General features: G+C 43.3%; 1 protein-coding gene across 8 annotated transcripts in view; it reads left to right on the forward strand.

Annotated features, from left to right (window-relative positions):
* LOC149239145 (uncharacterized) overlaps positions 1–21,140 on the forward strand; it is a 517,638-nt gene that overhangs the window by 190,248 nt on the left and 306,250 nt on the right. For all 8 annotated transcript variants that reach the window (XM_089373324.1, XM_089373327.1, XM_089373326.1 and 5 more), the window contains 2 exons: positions 12,232–12,322; positions 12,544–12,685. In XM_089373324.1, coding sequence (XP_089229450.1) covers positions 12,232–12,322; positions 12,544–12,685 — 233 coding nt within the window. The remainder of the gene's footprint in view (positions 1–12,231; positions 12,323–12,543; positions 12,686–21,140) is intronic.

Genomic DNA, 21,140 nt, shown 5'->3' on the forward strand with positions numbered 1-21,140 from the left:
TAATCTTAACATGGTATCAGAGCTGAGGTGAAGACAATGCCCAAGCAAGAGTGAAAGAGAAACCATTGAAGACAGTTGGGACAAGACAGAAGGATCAATGGGTTCCTCATAATTCACCTAGGGTGAAGTCAAAGCAGAGAATGTTATCAGAATGGCGCAACGGAAGATTCTGATGGTCCATCTTAAGATCACTTCATTGGGAAGTTTAGATCTAAGGGTGGAAGGAATGGCGGATGCCTTGTTGAAATAAGTTCGGCCGTTATGCGAAGGAGTGTCCGAATGGCAGAGACACATCTCTTGATGAAAATAACAATCATTCCTGGGACATCTTCAATGATCAAAAGAATGACTGGTAATGTAGGTCATCAAGGAAATGGTCGACTCTTCCACGAAAGCAAGGAACCCCAAAATCTCTTTTATGTACCTGATCGAACCTGATGTCCATCTCGGAAATGGAAGTCAAAGGTTACAGGGTGGCACTTATCGATGGAAAGGTACGTGTTTGAAAATATATCTTTTAAAGATGTTTTGAGTTCAGGGTTGTATCAAGTTGCAGGAAGTCCACTGGGGACCATGTCCATTAACTCAGCACCGGAGGTCTGTGAGTCAGATGGTGACTAGGATGCCTGAATTCAAAAAGAAGCATGAAGGTACATGTCTGAAATGTACCGAAGGACAATATTATAAGGGGACCATTCCCCTCATGCAGCAGGTTCACAGGTTTGGAAAAACCCGAGGAGTTTGAGAATCATGATCAAGGAATCTCATGTATACAGGTGGAAGAAAGCCCTCTATGGCTTGAAGAAAAACACCTCGGGCATAGTATGAGAGGATTGATAGCTGTCTAATGCAGCTGAGATTCACTAGGAGTGAAACCGATCCAAACCATTACTCGAAGGTTGTGGATGATAAACCTCTCGTACCGGCACCTATGTCTGACAGATGCAGACCCTCTCATTTATAGGAGACAGAGGGAGTTGGATTCTGAATGTGGGAAGATAAGCTGGAAGCTTGTGACTGCCTCGAGGATCTTAACTTTCAGAAGTTATATGGTAATGATGTCGGACCAGATTTGGGAAATGCCTCTGAGTTTCATAAACTCATTCGCATTGATGTTCTTGGAGAACCTCTGTCCGAACATCTGTGTTGCAGTTAGCATGGTGAGCTCATATTTGGTTGAGCCTCACTAGATTGGTGCCAAGAATCTTCTAAGATATCTTCAGGGCACAATCTCTCATGAATTGAGATACACTGCCGAAAATATGAAACCACATGATTATTCGAATGATGAGTGGGCAGGCAGTATGGAGGATCACTAGAGCACTTCTCAGTGCTGTTTCTCTTTGGAATCTACCTCGATATCCTGGATGAGCAAGAAGCAGAAGTCGGTGACTCTGAGCACCACCAAGGCAGAATACATTGTCGATAGTATGGCCTTCTGTGAGGCAGTCTGGTTGTTGAAGCTCTTCAATGAGCTGTTTGTACACATGATGAATACCACTGTGATTCTCTGTCACAACCAGAGATGGGATTTGATTATTGAGGAATCCCGTATTTGACAATTGCTCCAACAGATAGACATCAAATATTTCCTTATCTGGGATATGGTAAGTCGATGATCAAGGAGGCTCCATCGCACTGAGATGATGTACAGGATAGAGCCCTAAGGAAAGATCAGATTTGTGATTTTCCCGAACGACTTGGAGTCGTCGAGAGACCTTTGTAAAAGGGTCCTGCATGTTGCATACATTGAGCTCTGGGAGCTTTGGGGGGCTTACAGTTCTATTGGAACAACATACGACCACAGGGTGACTCACCCTCCCCTGGTGGTGCGCACTGGAACAAGATGATTCGCTCTCTTGTGGGACAAGATGATTCGCTCTCTTGTGTAGCAGGATGATTAGTTCTCCTGTGAGGCCTGGATTGATGTGTTCTCCATGGCGATTGTAGCAGTATTGATGTGTTCTCCTATGAGGCCTGGATTGATGTGTTCTCCATGGCATCCTGGATTGATGTGTTCTCCATGGCGATTGTAGCAGGATTGATGTGTTTTCCTATGAGGACAGGATTGATTAAGTTCTCCTGTCGAGGCATCCTATCCATGCAGTCTGGGACTCATGGGAAGTACCTCTCATATGATCAATGAGCAGGGAAATGAAGTTAGGGACCATAGTAGTACCGATGGACGCATCATTGTATCTACCTTACTCCCTACACTAGGATGTCCTCCATTGATCTGGGATCAATGATACTGGTCTGGAACCAGTGGTAGGAGTTGTACATACTATGACGCTGACTTCGGGTCGGCTGAGACTGGTCTGGGACCAGTGGTACATACTCCGAGACTGACTTCGTGTCAGTGCAGGACTGGTCTGGGACCAGTGAGAGTCGTACATACTATGACACTGACTTCGGGTTGGTTGAGACTGGTCTGGGACCAGTAGTACACTCTCTAAGCCTGCGATATTGGTCTGGGACCAGTGGTAGGAGTTGTACATACTATGACATTGACTTCGGGTCAGCTGAGACTGGTCTGGGACCAGTGGTACATACTCCGAGACTGACTTCGTGTCAGTGCAGTACTGGTGTAGGACCAATGAGAGTGGTACATTCTATGACGCTGACTTCGGGTCTGCTGAGACTGGTCTGGGACCAGTGGTACACTCTCTGAGACTGCGATACTGGTCTGGGACTAGTAGTAGGAGTGGTACCTACTATGACGCTGACTTTGGGTCGGTTGAGACTGGTCTGGGACCAGTGGTACGAACTCTGAGTCTGACTTCAGGTCAGTGGAGAATGGTATGAGACATTCTCGATCAATTATTCTTCTTCATAGTTCAACAGAGCTGAGCAGAGTAGAGCCAGCAGCGCTGAGCAGAGCTAGCAGAGCCAACAGAGCTGAGCAGAGTAGAGCTAGCAGAGCTGAGCAGAGCCAGCAGAGCTGAGCAGTGCAGAGCAAAACCAGCAGAGCTGAGCAGAGTAGAGCAGAGCCAACAGAGCTGAGTAGAGTTGGGCAGATAGTACAGTCGGACTTATGGATCAATGGATGGAGTTCTCCCTAGTTGAGAGGGAGTGTTAAATTGGCAACTAGGGCCAAAGTCCATGTGGATCGGCTTATTTATGGCAGCTGATATTTTTATTGGATCCCTCTCGTCGAGACGTATAGGATTGATACAAAGATCATCCGATTCCGATAAGTATTTATGGAGATATGAATTTATTTTGTTTATGTAATTATTATCAAGCTGACTAGCTCTTATGTAGGCTCTAGAAGCCCAACCGACGTGTCTATTCATCATCCTCGTTGTGGTATAAATAGATGAGGATTTGATATCATTTACACACTCATTCTTGACGTGATCTCCTCTCCACGTCTTGGGTTTTTGGAAAAGGAGAGTCACAAAAGGAATACGCTGGCCTAGTTTGATGATGCCCTAATCTGCTAACCTCAGCCGCAGTCAAAGGTGGAAGATGAGCCGCAGATGATGCCCTTATCTACGCTGGTCATGGAGACATACATACGCTGTTCATAGAGACTGATATACACAGGCAATGGAAACATGTATACGCTGGGCATGAGAGTCATATATACGTTGTTAATAGAAGACCTTAGCCCTAATCCGTTGGCAATGGAAACTATATACGCACAGCTCTCTATACGCTGTAAAAGGTAACGAAGCTGCAGTCGCAGTGATGCTCTAGCCGCAATAGCCGCAGACACCTAGCCGCAGAGAGCCAAGATATATCCACAAGGATAGAAGAGCCGCAGTCCAGGTATGTGGAACCGTAGTCAAGACATGTACGCAGTCATGAAGACTCAGTTTCAATCTTCTCCCAGTCTCGGTGATCTCCGTCATCACTGAAGCAATTACAATCTCGGCATACCTGAAACGCAGTATCCCGGATGGACAAAGAAGACTGTGTATATATATTGCAGAAAGAACAAGGGTTACATCTCGGCTCTATATTCAGATCTGTCTAGACATATCACAACGAATATATGTGATACTTAGTATACCTGTGATTAAAGGAAATATCTGCGGATGTATAAATCTAGGAATATATATGAACAACATCTCGTCAACCTGCAAGTGTTTTCATCAAACAGATGAAGCTGAAGGATCTGTCCTATGATCAAGGATCTCAGCATACAATTTATATTAACCTGCATACCTCAGTGTGAACTGTAATTTGATATCTCTCGATGGGTATTCGAAATAAAGTTCCACGGTTGCAATCACAGTTTAGACACACATGGAGATCTAACCTTCAGGTAGACTTCATGGATATGATAAGGAAGCAACAGTGAGGGTCTCAATGATGATGTAATAATGGTGCAGCAATGAGGACAACCTCAGTCTCAGCGCTGGAAGTCTGGGCATAATTACATTCATAGCAAGGTCAAGATCTCAATGAAGCAGTGATGAATGATGATGAAAAATGCGACACTGTGGGCGAAGTAATCATGGGCAGTATGATCATGGGCAGCATGATGTATGGGCAACATGATGAAGATCATGAGCAGCATGATGATCATGGGCAGCATGATGGTGCTACACTATAAAGTGCAGCAAATGGACGAGATACAACACGATGATAGGTGAAGGAGTCACCTTGAGAATCAGGTGAAGCAGAATGTCTTCAACTGATCTCATCATGATACGAAATGATCTATGCTAGATCTAGATAAGTCAAAGTATTGACTTCTGTTGTAAATGTACTCTCTCTCTCTCTCTTTCTTTGCTGAACTTTGAAGATAAAAGAAGATTTGATCAAAGGGTTTCCCCACACATTGTGGGGTTTGTCCCTAGCTCGCGCCATATCTTGTGTCCTCTTGTCTTGGCTTGTCTTCTGCATTTTATATTTATGTTCTATCTGCAGTTTATCGTAATGCTGATGTGATTGCTAACTGTGAAAATTTAAATAAATTGCTCTAGCATAGAACATACCTAATCTTAAAAACAATGTTACCGTAAGTTCATGAAGAGGAACACTACAGCACGTTGAAACCACAAAGACTTTTGCATTAATTCAAAAAAGTATACAAGAGAGCTTGAGAGCTTAGTACACGATCCAGAGATCGGATCATCTCGACTGACAACTGACCTCTTATTTAAAGATAAATCTTCCAACGGCTAGTTCGATTGATCCTTGTCAAGGTAATCTCGACCGTTGATGAGGATTAAAATTTCTTTTAATCTCATCTGCCGAAATTTTAAATTATTGAGGAAATTCGAATTTTTCAATTAAATGCATTTTAATTAACTCAAAAATAAAAATTTTGAGTTAATTTCCTCAAAAATTTGACTTTGACTTAAACGCTAGGGACCAAAGGCTTAAAATTTAGCAAATTAATTAATTTACCTTAGTCTTGGGACCTTTTAAAATTTTAATTTTAAGGACCCAGGAATTTTGCTTTTGGAAAATTTAAATTTGCCTAGGACCTATAATTAATTAAATTTCTGGCTTAAGATTTTAATTAATTTTTGTCCAGAAAATTTAATTAATTAACCTATGAAGGGATAAATTATTTTTCCAACCCTCAAGGCACTTTATATCATCATTTTTACATTTTTTACATCTCAAGGGGGAAAACCCATTTGCAAAAGACCCTTACAGACTACTCAGTTCTGCTACACAAATATAATCTAACAGATCAAACAATTTGCAATAAAATAACCTAACCAAATAGTTAGGATTATTCCCAAATCACTTTTACATAGACTCAATCTAGAACACTAGGACTCCCCTAAGATGCCAGTGACAAAATCCATTCTGGCTTTGGGGTAAGGCTGAAGGAAAACTCTACCGACCATCTGAGAATGGATCGGTGAGACAAAAAACCTCCCGGAATGTAGATCGTCACCAGAAAATTAGGTTTACCTAGGCAATTACATACATGACACGGATCTGCTGAGCTTATTTACAATTTACACATGCAGAAAGGGTTTACAATATAACATGATGAGCAGGCTGATGATGATAGTTGAACGGCACAGACAAGTTGATCAAGTGCTATCCCTTTTGCGAAAAAAAGGGGTGTGCTGCTATTGTCGTTGACACATAGTGGTCAACACACCCCACCTCACTCTTGGAGGTATATCGACAAACATCACGAAGTCTTCCTCCAACCTAGATGAAAGCTTGTTAATCTCTGCAGAAGCTGCCTGCTGGTCTTGCTTCTCCTCCTTGTCGTTCTTTCTGAGAGGACACTGGTACTGTAGTGACCAAGCTCACTACACCTGAAGCACTTGACCTTTGACAGGTCCTTCTTCTTTCTCTGCTCCCCTTGTCCTTGACTGTGACCCTTAGATGCGAGGGTCACATTCTCCTCCTCCTTTACTTGCTTCGATCCACTGCTGTTGCCACTATGGAGCTCTTTAATAGAGCTCGTCTCAACTCCTGCTGCAAATTGACCCACATTCTATCCCAGTTTGGTAGCTTATCTCTGCGCAATATGCTTTGGACAAAGACCTTCCACTCCTTTGAGACATTGTTGAGTGCCAATCGCACTAGCTCTGTGGGTTGAGGCGTTGCCCCAAAAACTGGAAGCTGGTCTCGGACCTCCTGAATCCTAGTAAGGAAGGGGTCTATGCCTTCCCCTTTCTGCATCCGAATGAGTTTGAGCTTCTCCTCTAGGTACATCTTCCGCTGCTCGGGAGTCGGAAGTACTCTGATACAATGTGGAGAGAGCATCCCGCATATGCTTGGCAGTATCTTTGTCAGTGATATGTGAAACAACATGATCCCGGACTCCATCTAGGATCAATTGTTTCGCTCGTGCCATCTCCTTCTTGTACTCCTTCTGCCGATCTGCATCTTGAGGAACCGCCACCACTACAACAATATAGGATTTCAGACCATATTCATCTAGAAGGAAGGACATTCTTGTCTTCTAGATGACGTAGTTGGAAGCTCCATCCAACTTGTCTTGATCATGAAGCCCAACAGTGGCCATCTCAACAAACTGTTGAAAACTTCCTCTTTCCTTTTGCTCGGCTGCTGCTCTGCTATTCACACTCCCTTCTTGAGTGAGAAGATTTGCTCACAACTACTGCCAATCTACAAGGAAAATCAAACTTCTTGAGACTAGAAGTTCCCTGAGGAAATTTTTCCCTCTGTGTGTGCTCTTCTCTCTTCCACCCCGAAGTTAGCTCTGCTCTAGCGAACTGCTACAAAAACCACTACGTCCAGTTAGAGGTCTTCCCAACGAAAAATCTGAGCTACTCCATCTGCCTCTGGAATCACTTGATTTGGAAGGATTGAATTTTTCTGCCCCCTTCTCAGAAAAATCGATCTTCCTCAAGCAATTTGGCCTCTTGGCAAAGAATTGCGTTGCCCGTTAGGAATTTTGCCCTATTGTGCACACTGAGCAGCGAAACTCCTCCTTTTCGTGTCTGAGCTCCCTTGCTAATCAACTGCGCTTTGATACCATGTGAAAATTCCGAAAACCGGAACCCTATTGTAGCAACTGATATTATTTCTCCTAATTGTTGATTAATTAACAATTTATCTGCTACGACAAATATTGAAATAAATACACTGCAACCTTCACAAATAAAATTATGTGAAAAAATAAAACGCTAGAAGCTAAGAAATGCTAGCACACAGACATAAAAATAACACAATTATTTTTGGACAAAAGTCCCCCGAAAAACCCAACTTGGGAAAAACAATGCAATAAATGAGGGTTTTATTTCTATGCAATAGTGAAAAATACTTAGTACAACTGGATGCCAAAATCAGGCAATCCTTCAGAGAAAAATACTGGCAAAAATCTAGTGAGGAATTTTCCTCACCCCACATGCAATCTCCCAGCACAACTTGCCTTCAGAAACTCGGCCCTCTGACCTTCTGCCTCAGCCTCTGCGCACCTGCTGGACGTCAAGCCTCTGATTGGTTTCTGATGAAGTCATTTTGCCTTCTGCTGGCTAGAAGGATGCTTCTCCAGCACTCTGGGACTCCTTCCCAGCCTCTAGAACTGAAGAGGTCTCTCCCTCTCAACAAATCGAACTTGCATCTAGAAGTTGTTGCACTGGCCCCATGTCATCTTCTCTGTGGCTTTTCTGCCTCTCTGCAAATTCACTCGCTAGATCTATAATGCCTCCTCCAGTGTCATTGTCCCTGCCCCTCACACACTACTTCGATTTCTGGCTCTCTTCAACCACTGACTGTCGCTACTCTAGAAATCGATTTGCCAAGAAATCGAACTGCTCAAGTGTCTTGAGTGATTTCTCCATCACCACATCGACCTCCTCTTATAATCCTCTGTTGGAGCACCAACGACCAAGATTAAAACATAATCGATTGCTAAGATCATCTCTGGATTGATCCGTGTGAGTTTTTAGATGATTCTCAGCTTGACTTAATTAATACCGATTAATTAATCATATTCCCTAAGTTTAGACTTAGGAAATATTTAAAACTGGTTAATAATCTAATTAAGTCATTTCTAGGCGGAATTTCCAGAAACGATTTTTGGGTTTTGGAGATCTCATGTATTCTAGTCTCTCCACAAAATTTTGTGGCTAGAACACATCCGATGCTACAAAAACTAACAGGTGGTGGTCCCCTCTCTGCATCAGTCTCCCTTGTCACCCCCGCCTATCTCCAACTCCACGTCATCCTCCTGGTCACTATCCATGAAGACCTCAATGTAGCTGACCTTGCTTGCTGTGCATCTATGGCATGGTTCCCAAGGCTCCCGACAAGTGAAGCATAGTTTCCTCCTCCAGAGGTCTCTCCTAGTCTCCTCATCCAACAACCCATGCCCCTGCGTTGCTTGCTGTGGTGGGGGCCTCATGTAATTCCCCTTTTATGGGTAGGGAGTCCGTGATAGTATGGGTGCCCCCTAAATCAAATGGATGGCCCCTTGCAAATCATTGGCACAAGTCATAGCCTCCTACAAAGTAGTGGGTTTATGGGATTCACGAGTCCACGTAATGGCTCAAGCAAGCCCTCTATAAATGTGTACACCCTCTTGGCATCAGACAAATCTGGCGCCATGACTAAGACCCTCAAAAAACTCTGATATGTACTGCTCTAGGTGGCTAGTCTGCCTAATAAGCTGGGTCAACTCCTTGAAATGAGCCTCCATGTCCCTCCTATCAAAACACTCCACCACTCTCTGTGTAAAGTTCTCATAAGAGGTCACATTGGCATGCCCTAGTGTGGTGAAGCCATGAAACCACCAATCATATGCTTCTCCCTCCATGTGCAAGGTATCCATTTTGATGGCTTCCACCTCTGTCATCCGATTAAGCTGGAAATAGGTATCCAGCTTCTCCACCCAAGCTCGAGTTGTGCACTTGGTAGATCCATCATACGTGGGAAAATACATCCTCCCAATGGTATGCTGCAACTCTGAACTCTGCATACTAGATCCCCCACTGTACCTGCCCTTCTCGTTCTGCTTGAGCTGGCAGTAATCCCTAAAGGACAAGGCTGCTTTGAAATCTTCCCCCATGGATTGCCATTCCCTGAAATAATCTCCCATGGGCATTTGATCATCCGGTCCACCTTGCTCACTAGGCGCTGAAGGTAGAAAGGTAGGCAGCATGGTCCTAGTTGGCCCACTGAAAACTATTGGGTGTGTGGCTGGTGATGGGTGGTCATACAGTTGTGAGGCCCCTGAAGTCTCTCCAAATAGGAACTCACGATCGATGCTCTTGTCCCTATATTGCTGCTTGATTTCCTCCAACATCTCCTTCTGTCCTCTGGCTAAATCATTTAGGGCCTTCAAAAGACTATCAAATGTTGCTTCCTCCTTTCTCTTTGGCTCCCCCATATTTTCCACTACTACTGCCTTCCCACACCCCTCAGTATCAGGTGTAATCTCCCTCTCCCTGCTTTGGTACCTTTGCCTTTGGTAAGTAATGTTCTGTCTATCCTCCTCGTTCATTGGAAAGATGCCTCACGACTGAGCCAAGATCTGATAGCCTTCAATAAACCCTCATGCTGGCAGGAATGCCATCTCTGATACCACTGTAATATAAAATTTGGAATATTTTGCAGATTTTGCAGAAAATTAATTCAACCAAAATTTCTCCATAGAATATTGCCATGTAAAATAGAACAAGAAAATGCATGCAATTCAATCATACAATGAGCATAAATAATCTCAACTTTTATTATAATATATAAACTGGGGTTTTACATGCTAAAGTAACAAAATAGCTGATATAGCTGAGATAGAACTGGCCTCAAGGATTTGCTCCAATGCTGAACGGGCCCTCCACCAAAACTCAACTAAACTGCCGCTGCTAAGCTCTCCTATGAATTCTAGATGAATTCACCAATGGGAGATGGGTACTCACCCAATCTCACTAAATTAGCTGAGGGTTTCCGTCCTAGGGCTACAAGGAAGTAGAGAACCGAGTTTCCAACCTCTCATACAAGAAGCAATATCAAATCCAAGATGTCCTCTAATGGTCTCCTCCTCTTTTTACAGATCTGATGGACCCCTCTAGAAGTTCCTATTTTGTTATTATTTTAATCATTGAGCACATTTCCCTTAATTAAAATATTTTTTTTTAATGTGGGAAAATGTTAAATTGGCCACCATGCCTCCTCAGGACACTGAAAATCACTTCTAAGTATCCCATCCTGTATATTTTCTCGTTCTAGTTCCAATGAGCTATTACAATAAGGTGTTATGCCAAGTATTCCTCCCGAAATGCCACCTTAAGCGTAACTAATTGAGTTAGGCCCATTAATAACTTTGTTTTTTGAAAGTTGTCGAAATGCAATAGAACGAAAGACAAACTGTGTGGATGATGGAATATACCAAGCAAATGCCATCGAAGCTCATAAAACTTCTCAAAACCCCTCCAAAGGCCCCTGGGCCTGCTGATGATGCCAACCTGTAACTGTGACCTGTCTGCCCCTAACTCTGAAAGTCCACCATGCCATAAGGAATACTAGAAAAAGGAACATCACAGAAGCCTAGACCCTCTTTTGTGGTTAACACGGTGACTTTGCAGTTGTCATAGCCACAGTCTCTGCAATATAGGAACCATCGAGTGGTTAGAACTCTAGGGGAGGTATTGTCAATATAGCCTTTGCTATCTTCCCTTGGGTTTCTCTCTCACAACCTACACTAGAGACTAGCTTCAAAATAGTTGAGAGGAAGGATTCACCTAGTTAGGCATCTAATTTAAAATAAACCAAGATCTTGCATTTCACTTAGTTTTAGGTGTTGCATTTCATATAGGATAGTGAAGCATCCTAAAGCAACAACTGTTCATCTGGTGGCTTGGTAAATAATTCATGTAAAGCAAGTATTTTGCCTCCATTTAAGGCACTGGTCTTTCAAGGTAATATAATCTAATCTCTAAACTTGCCAAATTAACCAAGTTGCTAGGCCATTTAGTTGTGTTTCCCAGACTTGTTGGCTGTTGACGACTCTTTCATCTTTACATTTCATAGGGACTACACCCCATAGCCTGTTGTAGGGAGACAGGTAGAACAAAGAGGATAGGGATCAAAGTGACAAGCCCCTTCCGAAGCATTGTCACATCTTACGTATGCAATTTGGGCGACAATAGGTCCAGAGAGATGCCAACAGCTAATGATCAGAGTGAGCAACCAACGAAAGCACCCAGAGTTGAGGAGCAGAACTAGGGGCAGCAACAGAGCATGAGTACAGTGACCAGTACGAGCACGAGCTTAGGTGCGAGTGATCCTGAAGCTTCATAGAACATGGAGCAGCAGATTAGGGAGATGCATCAGGAGGATATGGAGGTGGACATTCCTAACTCCACCGTTGGAAGGACACAACGAGAGATTTAGGTTACACTTAGGGATGCTTAGGAGTTTATGGGATATTTTAGTTTATTTTTGAACTTAAACTGATTTGTGATTTGTTTGGCTGTTTGAGCAACCTTAAGTGTGGCAAGTTGCCGAATTCCTCATACTAAATTTCCTTCGTAATTATTTAATTTTATGGTTATCGAAGAGAAACCTTGTTCACTCAGAATATTGCAGCGAAAGCTATAGTAACTATATTACAGCCTACAAAAAATGGTTTTTTTAACCACAAGTAGTTTCATATTAGCCATTCGATCTGTGTAAGAACCATCAAATGTATTATTGTATGTGCTATCGTATGGTACTCAATTCGCTCCAAATGTTGATGATATAGTATGTGCCTTGCATGTTGATTAGTAATGTTTACCATATGTAATAAATTGAAACATTTTGTGATGTTGGTTGAGAAATGGTGCTTCTTAGATTCGTTTCTGCTGAAAGCCTTCCTGCTGATTCTGCATACATTGGTCTAGCTGCTCCTGGGGAGAGGGGATCCTGGCAAAGTGAAAGTAAGGTAAGTTCGGCGGTGCATTGTCCTCAGTTTTCTGTTTACCGGGAAGAATTTGATGCAATATGCATTAATCATAGATTAATTATAGTTATTACTTTCTTAGTACATTGTTTACATGGCAACAAAAAGCATATTTTAATCACTCAAATAACAGTAAGAAATACTTGGGTACAAATGCAAATATAGGTTTGAATTGTTCTTCTCAGAAAGCTTTTCTCTTTCAGGGTTATCAGTTTTGGACCAAGACAGACTCAAATGGTATCTTTCAAATTTGGAATGTTCTTCCTGGCACGTATAATATCTATGGATGGGTACAGAACATTCTGGGTGACTACAAGAATGAGATTATCTTAAATCTTTCTCCAGGTTCTCGTTTAATTTTCCTTATATAGTTGCATAGAAAATCGTTACTCTTTTTATTTGGTATTCACATAATCATAGATAGATAATGATGCTCATTTGAATATTTTTTATAAGCTATTAATAGTTATTAATAGATAGATATAAATTGCAATTGTTGAGAAATTGGTTACATATGATACAATTTGAGTCATGTATATGTGTGTCTACGTGCACACAATGTAGCTGTCTGTTGAAATTATACTTCCATCAGTAATTACTCGGAGAAAGAAAGCTCAAGCTGCTTGAAAGGTTTTAGAAAGGAGAAAGGTAGCAGTCTCAAAAGGAACAACAGTAGGTGGTCTATTAGACTGCTAAATCTCGAGGCTAAGTACACAAAACCATTAAATAACAGAGAAATCAAAACTATATGATCAACAACTTTGTTTTCAAAAGGATCTGAGAGGTTTATGCTTGCAATGGCAGATACAATATACAGATGCGAGAGATACTTGGCTGATTCATATTCCAATGTGTAAACTCTCATTACATACGTTCTAAGTTGCACTGAAATAAATACGGGAACGGATATGGATATGGGGTTTGAAACGGATACGGCAAATTTTCAAAAAATCTGGATACGATACGGCAAGGAAATGGCACACACACACATATAACAAAATAAGAATTTCATATTACCATTCATCTTTTAGAATCTAGATTCTGTGAAATTCCAAAATTGGAATCCTTTTGCAGCAATTGGAATTAATTCTTCTAATTGTTAATTAATTTAACAATTTATTTGCTACGACAAATACCAAAGTAATCACACTGCAACCTTCACAAATAAAACTGTGGAAATAAATAGTGCTGGAAACTGAGAAAATACTAGCACACACAATAAAAATGACACTGTTATTTTTGGACAAATGACCCCGGAAAAACCCAACTTGGGAAAATCGGTACAACAGTGATGGTTTTTATTATTATGCAATAGTGAATTCTGAGTACAATATATGGATGCCTAACTGGCAATCCAAATAGCAAGAAAATCTGGGCAGAATTATTTTAAGGGAATTACCCTTCTTCCACAAGCAATCCCTGCACAACTTCCTTCAGAAAACTCAGCCTCTGTGTTATTCCTAGGGAATTTTTACAGTAAATAACAAAACATACATAGACATAAAAAACAATGAGAATCAAACACATAAATTAGTCCATGAATTTGCACCAAAAACTGCGTTGCTGAGCCATTTTATTATAATATAAAGAGGGTACAACGTGGTGCTGCAAAGAGTGCACTTGGGCTTGCTCAAGGCAAGCTAGCTAAGCCCAAGTGAACATTAAGAAGTCCCTCTCAAATTTGTTGTTGCTCTCTCCGGCTCTGCGCTGAATTGCCCAGAAAATATGCTGCTGGTTGTGAAGAACTACTGCTAGGGCCTCCTCGGGTGCTCAGAAAATTCAGGGAAATTAACCTCGGCCTTTCCACCAAATACCTAGAATAACCCGCGAAGGAATTGGCCGATGATTGACCTTGGAATTTCGACCCTCTTTTCCCTCTATAGCTCTGCTGCTAGGTAATTCGACCCACATGTTAATCCTGCTACAGAAAGCCCTCAAAATGGTTGCAATCTCCAAACAAACACTCCCTCAGACTCCTCCTTAAATCCCAACCCCAAACTCCCCTGACTCCTCAACCTCCTAGCGTACCTCCTCCAAGAACTGCGTAGTCCTTGTGCTACTGCTGCTGAATCTTGCCCACAAACTCACACTCCCACTAATGGAACGAACTGGAATCGATGGAATTCCCTCCTTGGGTTGGCACTCGAAGTCCACCGAAGAAAGGGTTGATATTTCCTCTTGGAAGCACTTGTGTGCTAAACAACACTTGTAGACTTGGCTTTAGCTCAAGCGTGCTATGCCAAAGACAATTTTTCTTAAAGATGAATGAATGCCAAAATGAGTGCCTCTCCTTCCTTTTTGTCAAAGTGCCTCTAACATGCCCATGTGGGCCCAACTTGATTTCCTCCCACCAAATTTCCCCCAATGCATGTATACTTCTCATGTGGGCCGCAGTTCTCCATAGGTGGCCCCCACACTCCACTAGAGGTTCAATGTTTCCCCTTCAATCTTTAATGTTTGGAGCTTGCTTTAATAAAAAATAGATGTGGGGCCTCTAAATCCACATTTCCAAAGTGCAAACATGAATTAAGACAAAATTGGCCAAAACTGATATTTCACTTAACAATTATGCTAAGTGGGAATATCACAGTCCTCCTCGCCAAAACGTTGCTTGTCCTCAAGTAACTATAATGACTCCCCTTCCCAAGTGGCATCCTCATCTGGTAGGCTCCTCCATCTGATCAAAAACTCCTTGAAGACCCTGTTCCGCAAATTCCTCTCCCGGGTGTCTAGAATAGCCTTTGGCTCCAGATCTAAGTGCCCCTCATTATCCATAGGGGGTAGCTTTGAAGCTCTGTCACCTGCTCCCCAACGCCTTTTCCAGGCAAGACACATGAAAAATGTTGTATCTCTGTCACCTGCTCCCCAACACCTCTTTAAGGAAAGACACATGAAAAATGTGGTGTACTCGACTCCCTGGGGGTAGCTCCATCTCATATGCCACCTCTCCAACTCTTCAAGTGACTCGGTACGACCTAGAGAAGCGAGGTTTGAGCTTCTTGGCTCCCTTCTCCTTGAGTGATCACTGCTTGTACGACTGAAGCCTCAAGAAGAGCAAATCCCCTACCTCAAACTACCTCTCAACTCATCCCCTACACAGGGCCAATGCAGAGATAGCCAGGGTTAGCCAGTTTTGCTGTCAAATCAGCCGGAACCTGCCGGGTGAAGTGAGGTGAAACTCACTAAGTTTTTCTGCCATTGTATATTCTCTGTCACTGGATTGCCAAGAGGGCATCCAGTATTTTATTCAGAATTATTGCTTAATAATAGAAAACCCTCAGAGATACTGCACTGGTTTTCCCGTATTAGGTTTTTCCGGGGACTATTTTGTCCAAAAATAACTGTGTCCTATGTATCTTTTTATTTGCTCAGTTTTCTATTTCATGTATTCAAATCTTAAAGAAGTGTAGGTTGTAGAAGTAATTTGCTTCAATATTCAGAGAATAACTTGATAATGTATATTAAAATCAAGTAGGTGAGGTAGATTCAGATTTTTTGCAGTAGGGGTTCCTTGAGGATTATGAATTTTCACATGGTATCGGAGCATTGATTTTGAAACAGGAAGAGAAGATTCCCTGCTGAGAAGAGAGGCCAATAGCTTCATTTGGTAGTAATTTGAATCCCCTTGAGGGGATTGCGTAGTCCTTGTCGAGAAGCAGAGATTCCGAGGAAATCTCTCTCTGAGAGAGTCAACAAAGGTACGATTTCCAGTTTGAGAGTCTACAGAGGCAAAGGGAGTGATGCAAAGCCTCAGCGCAGTGCTTGAAGGGCATTGTTTTTGCCAGGGCATAAATTTGTCGGAAAAGAGCGAAGACACATAGAAGGGGAGTTTTCTCCTTAGAGGACTTTTCTTGCCAAAAGTCTGAATTTTTCACTTGCTGGACAACAGAGAAGTGTTGAGCAGTGACTAGAGTCAGTTCGACAGTTTGGGTGAGATGGCATCACATGGGCTCTGAGATCAGGATAGGTTGGAAGGAGCTTCCAACTATGTCATTTGGAAGACCAAAATCTTAGATGTTCTAGAGGAGTACGATCTTGAAGCTTACGTCAAGAGTGTTGTCATTGTTCCCGTAGACAATGATCAGAAGAAGAAGTAAAAGGCCGAGCAGTGGAAGGCGAAGAGGTTCATTCTTGATGGAGTTCGAGATCATGTGGTCTCACACTTGCAAGGAAAGGATATAGCCCGAGAGATGTGGGTATTTTTGTCTTCACTGTATGAAGGCTCTTCCAAACAGTGGAAGATGTACCTAGAACAAAAGTTGCAGCGAACATTGATGAAAAAGGGAGGAGTTAACTCTTATCTTCAACGTCTTCAGGACACTAGAGACTAGCTTGCTGCAGTGGGGGTCTACTCCTCAATCTACGGTGATGGTAAGGACGGCCTTGAATAGAGTCTCGGATGAATGGCAAGTCTTTGTTCAAAGTATATTGGGCAGCGAAAGACTACCTTCATGGGAAGAGATGTGGGCAACACTTCAATAGGAGGAATTAAGGAGGGACCTAGTAAAGGTTAACCTCAATGGCAGCAGTAGGAGTGGCACGAAGACCAAGGAGGAGGAGGAGAACACAGCTCTAGCATCAAAGGGACAACAAAAGGATAAGCGAAAGGAGGACATTTCGAAGGTGAAATGTTTCAGATGTGCGAGATGGGCCACTTTACATCCCAATGTCCTTTGAAGCAAAAGGATAAGGATGAGAAACATGATCCTAAGATTGCTCCAACAAAGATTGACGAAGAGGGGTTTGCCATGAGTGCCCACGCAACTCCAGGAAGGAAATGGGGCGATATTGCGTTGTAGTCGGGAGGACTACATATGGACAGGATCCTTGAGGAGTCCACCTCTTGGATCAATTCCTTGCTACGGGAGCCCAAGATTCAGCAGTAGTGGATTGTTTGGAGAGACAGACGCAGAAGCATGAGACCAGAGACTGATCAGCACAGAGCAAGGTTGGCAGCAGTGCAGATGGCACAGTGTAGAAGTCATCAACAGCGCAGAAGATTCAGAGGGTCAGATACTGTAGCAGTCAGATTCCAACATTCATGGTATTATGCTGAACACAGTTAAGTTCAATTAATTTTGGATACTTTTCCGTTGCTGAGTAGCAGCAATTGGAAAATGACGCAGTGCAGAGCTAGTAGTGGTAGTGTTAGCAGCAGATGCAGGGGGAGCTGTAGTACAGATGCAGCAATGGCAGTGGCAATGTCATGGGTTGTAGTACAGTAGTAGCAGTGGCACAATGTTGGTGGCAGCAACAGTGCGAAAAGGAGGTGCTTTAGAAGCAGAGCAACATGTAGTTGGACATTGTTGCTAGAGCACTTTCCTAGCTAAGAGGGAGTGTTAGTTTTTGGTAGCATCGGATGTGCTCTAGCTATGAAAATTGGTGGAGAGGCTAAGGCACATGATTTCTAAAGAACCTAGAAACCGTTTGGTGAGATTCCACCCGGATTGTATTTTATTAAAATAATTAATATTTTTAATGGGGTTCCTAAGTCTAAACTTAGAAAATTAAAATTTTAATGAGTATTAATCAAAATATGGGTGAGAATGATCTAGAAGGCGGATCAAGTCGTTTTTTAATCTTAGCCGTTGATTAGAAACTTAATTTCGGCCATTGAAGTCTCAAGAGAAACGTATAAGGAGGCTTAGGGTTCATTTAGAAAGACACACGGAGACTGTAATATCCCGTTTCCGAGATATCCCTCAAACCCAAGCAAACTCCAACCAAACACGTCCAAATGATATAGTAACCGGGAAGCTCAAAGTGATAAAAATAACAGTGGTGCAACATATAATAATGTAAACATGAAATATAAGCAGATACTCAAGAAATGCAGAGAGAAATGCTAAGCCATTTTATTATACTGAGTAATGGAATGAGTACAGGAGGTGATCAGAAAGATCGCACTTCGACTTGCACAAGGCAAGTGAAGAAATACACTTAGAATAGCAAAGGAATGGCCTCTCTCTGAACTGCGTCCAAGCTGCTGGAGAACTACCGTGCTGCTGCTACTGCTGGAAATCAAATGAGGATTTGGGGTTGTTCCCCTCCTCAAAAAATGCTGAAACTCTAGAATCAGACTCTACTCAAGAAACTCAGAAAAACCCAGAAAGCTTTTCTGAAATAGCCGACCCCCGAAAATCACCCCCTTGGGGATCTACGGTGTCCCTCAAGGCTCTGCGCTGCCACTGAATAGAATCCACCAAAACTCAACCTCAAACTCTGCTAAAATCCTCCAATATGCAAGCACTGATCCCTTGCTTGATCTCCCAGCTCAAATCCTCCACAAACCCTCAATCCGAAACTCCCACCAAAAGGAACTGCGTCTCTCTCTCTCAAGACTGCGCAACCCTCAAATTCTCAGCTCCTCCTCAACGCCAAAGATCAATCCTACTGCAAAAGACTGCTGAAAACTACCTTGCCCTAGCAGGCACTCGAAGTCCCCTGGGGCTAAGGGTGAGATATCCGAACGGAGAGCTCAGAGAATATCCTGACTCTCTTGGATCCAAATCTTGGCTCTCGGAGCCTTGGTATCACCAAACATCACGTCAGCAAAAGATAAAGGATGATACCCATACAAAGCATAGAATGGTGACATACCAATGGACATGTGATGTGTAGTGTTGTAGCACTACTCCCCCAAATGCAGCCACTTCAGCCATGCTCTCTGCTGCCCGCTGACATAGTTACGCAAGTAGCCCTCCAGCCACTTGTTAACTATCTCTGTCTATCCGTCTGTCTGTGGGTGATAACTGGTACTCAGTGTCAACTCCGTCCCCACTAGCCGAAAAAGCTCCTACCAAAACCCGCCCATGAAACGGTTGTCCCTGTCACTGGTGATGGTCTTAGGAAGACCATGTAGCCTGAAGACCTCTCTGACGAACATCTCAGCCACCTGCGCTACTGTGCAGTGTGCGGATATGGCGAAAAAATGTGCGTACTTTTTCAGTCGATCAACGACGACAAAGATGCAATCCTTGCCCTATACCATGGGTAACCCTGTGATGAAGTCCATTGAAATACACTCCCATTTCCCCTCCGGAATGGGAAGTGGCTGCAATAATCCTGCGGGATGGCTCATCTCCCCCTTGTTCCTCTGGCAAACATCGCACTCCCGGACATGTTGGAGTACGTCCTCCTTGAGACCCTTCCATGAGAACCTCTCTCTAATTGCCCTGTAGGTTTTGGTAAACCCTCGATGGCCGACCAATGGTGAATCATGTGACGCTTGAAGTATCTTTTTCTTGAGCCGAGACCCCTCAGTGAAGAAGATCCGGTCCCTGTAGTAGATGATCTCATCGGCCACCCTGTACCTATCATCGGCCACCTGCCCATCCAGAACCTCACATACAAATCTGTCCTTGGAGTACTCTACTAAGAGTCGAGCCCTCCAGTCTATGTCCAAGCTCATAAGAGACAACGTGGCTGGTCTACGTGAAAGGGCATCTGTTACCACGTTGTTCTTACCCTTGACATACTCAATGTTAGAGTCATATGCTTGGATCTTACTGATCCACTTCTGTTGCCTCTTCTGTAGCTGCTTCTGCTCCAAAAAGAATCTAAGGCTATTATGATCAGTCCTCACCCTGAACCTGTTACCCACCAAATACTGCTGGAACTTGGCCAATGCATGCATGATGGCCAGCATCTCCTTGTCGTATATAGAATACAACCTCTCGTGCGGAAGGAGCTTCCGGCTCTCATAGGCTATAGGGTGACCCCCTTGCATCAATACTGCGCCGATCCCCTCTCCCGACTCATCACACTCCAAAACAAATGGCTACGTAAAATCTGGCAATGCAAGCACTGAGCAGCTACTCATAACCTCCTTGAGCCTGTCAAAGGCTCACTGTGCTGTATCCGACCAACTGAATGCCCCCTTCCTCGTCAGATCTGTTAGGGGTGCAGCAAGCTGTGAGAAACTCTTGATGAACTTACGGTAGTAAGTACAAATGCCAATGAACCCTCAGAGTTCTGTCACGTTCCTCAGCTCCGGCCAATCTCTGATGGCCCGACTTTCTCCTTGTGGACTCTCACTCCGTCCACCCCTATGATGTGTCCCAAGTAAAACATCTCCGTCAACCCAAACTCACACTTGGAGAGCTTGGCATAGAACTGCTGCTCCTGCAAGATGCGCAACACTGTCTCAATGTGCTGGAGATGCTCCTCCCAAGTCCTGTTGTAAATGAGGATATCATCAAAGAACACCAACACAAACTTCCTCAAGTGATTGTGGAAGATGTGGTTCATATAGGACTGGAATGTAGCTGGGGCATTAGTTAGCCCGAAGAGCATCACCAAAAACTCAAAGTGCCCATAGTGACAACTGAAGGCGGTCTTGGGAATGTCCTGCTCCCTCACGCGAATCTGATAGTACCCAGATCTCAAATCAATCTTTGAGAAGAAACGTGCTCCTCTCAACTCATCCACCAACTCGTCGATCCTGGGTATGGGGTACCTGTTCTTCAATGTCTTCTTGTTCAGGGCCCTGTAGTCAATGCACATCCTCAATGTGTCGTCCTTCTTCTTCCCCAACACCATGGAAGAAGCAAAAGGACTCGTGCTCGGCCGCATGTGCCTAAGAGCCAACAACTCCTAAATGGCTCGCTCGATCTCATCCCGATAGGCCTTGGGATGCCTATAGGGGGTAGTAATTACTGCCTGTATGCCCTGCCCAAGCTCAATGGTGTGCTCAAACCCCTGGTCCGGTGGCTGTCCCGGCGGAATATCTCCAAACACTATGGCATACTCGTCAAAGATGCACTGTATCTCTGGATGTACCGGCTGCCCTGTAGTCCTT

This window comes from Pinus tabuliformis, chromosome 8, assembly GCF_031772625.1.
Source record: "Pinus tabuliformis cultivar Carrire ecotype Pingquan chromosome 8, CPIR1, whole genome shotgun sequence".
Taxonomy (NCBI): Eukaryota; Viridiplantae; Streptophyta; class Pinopsida; order Pinales; family Pinaceae; genus Pinus; species Pinus tabuliformis.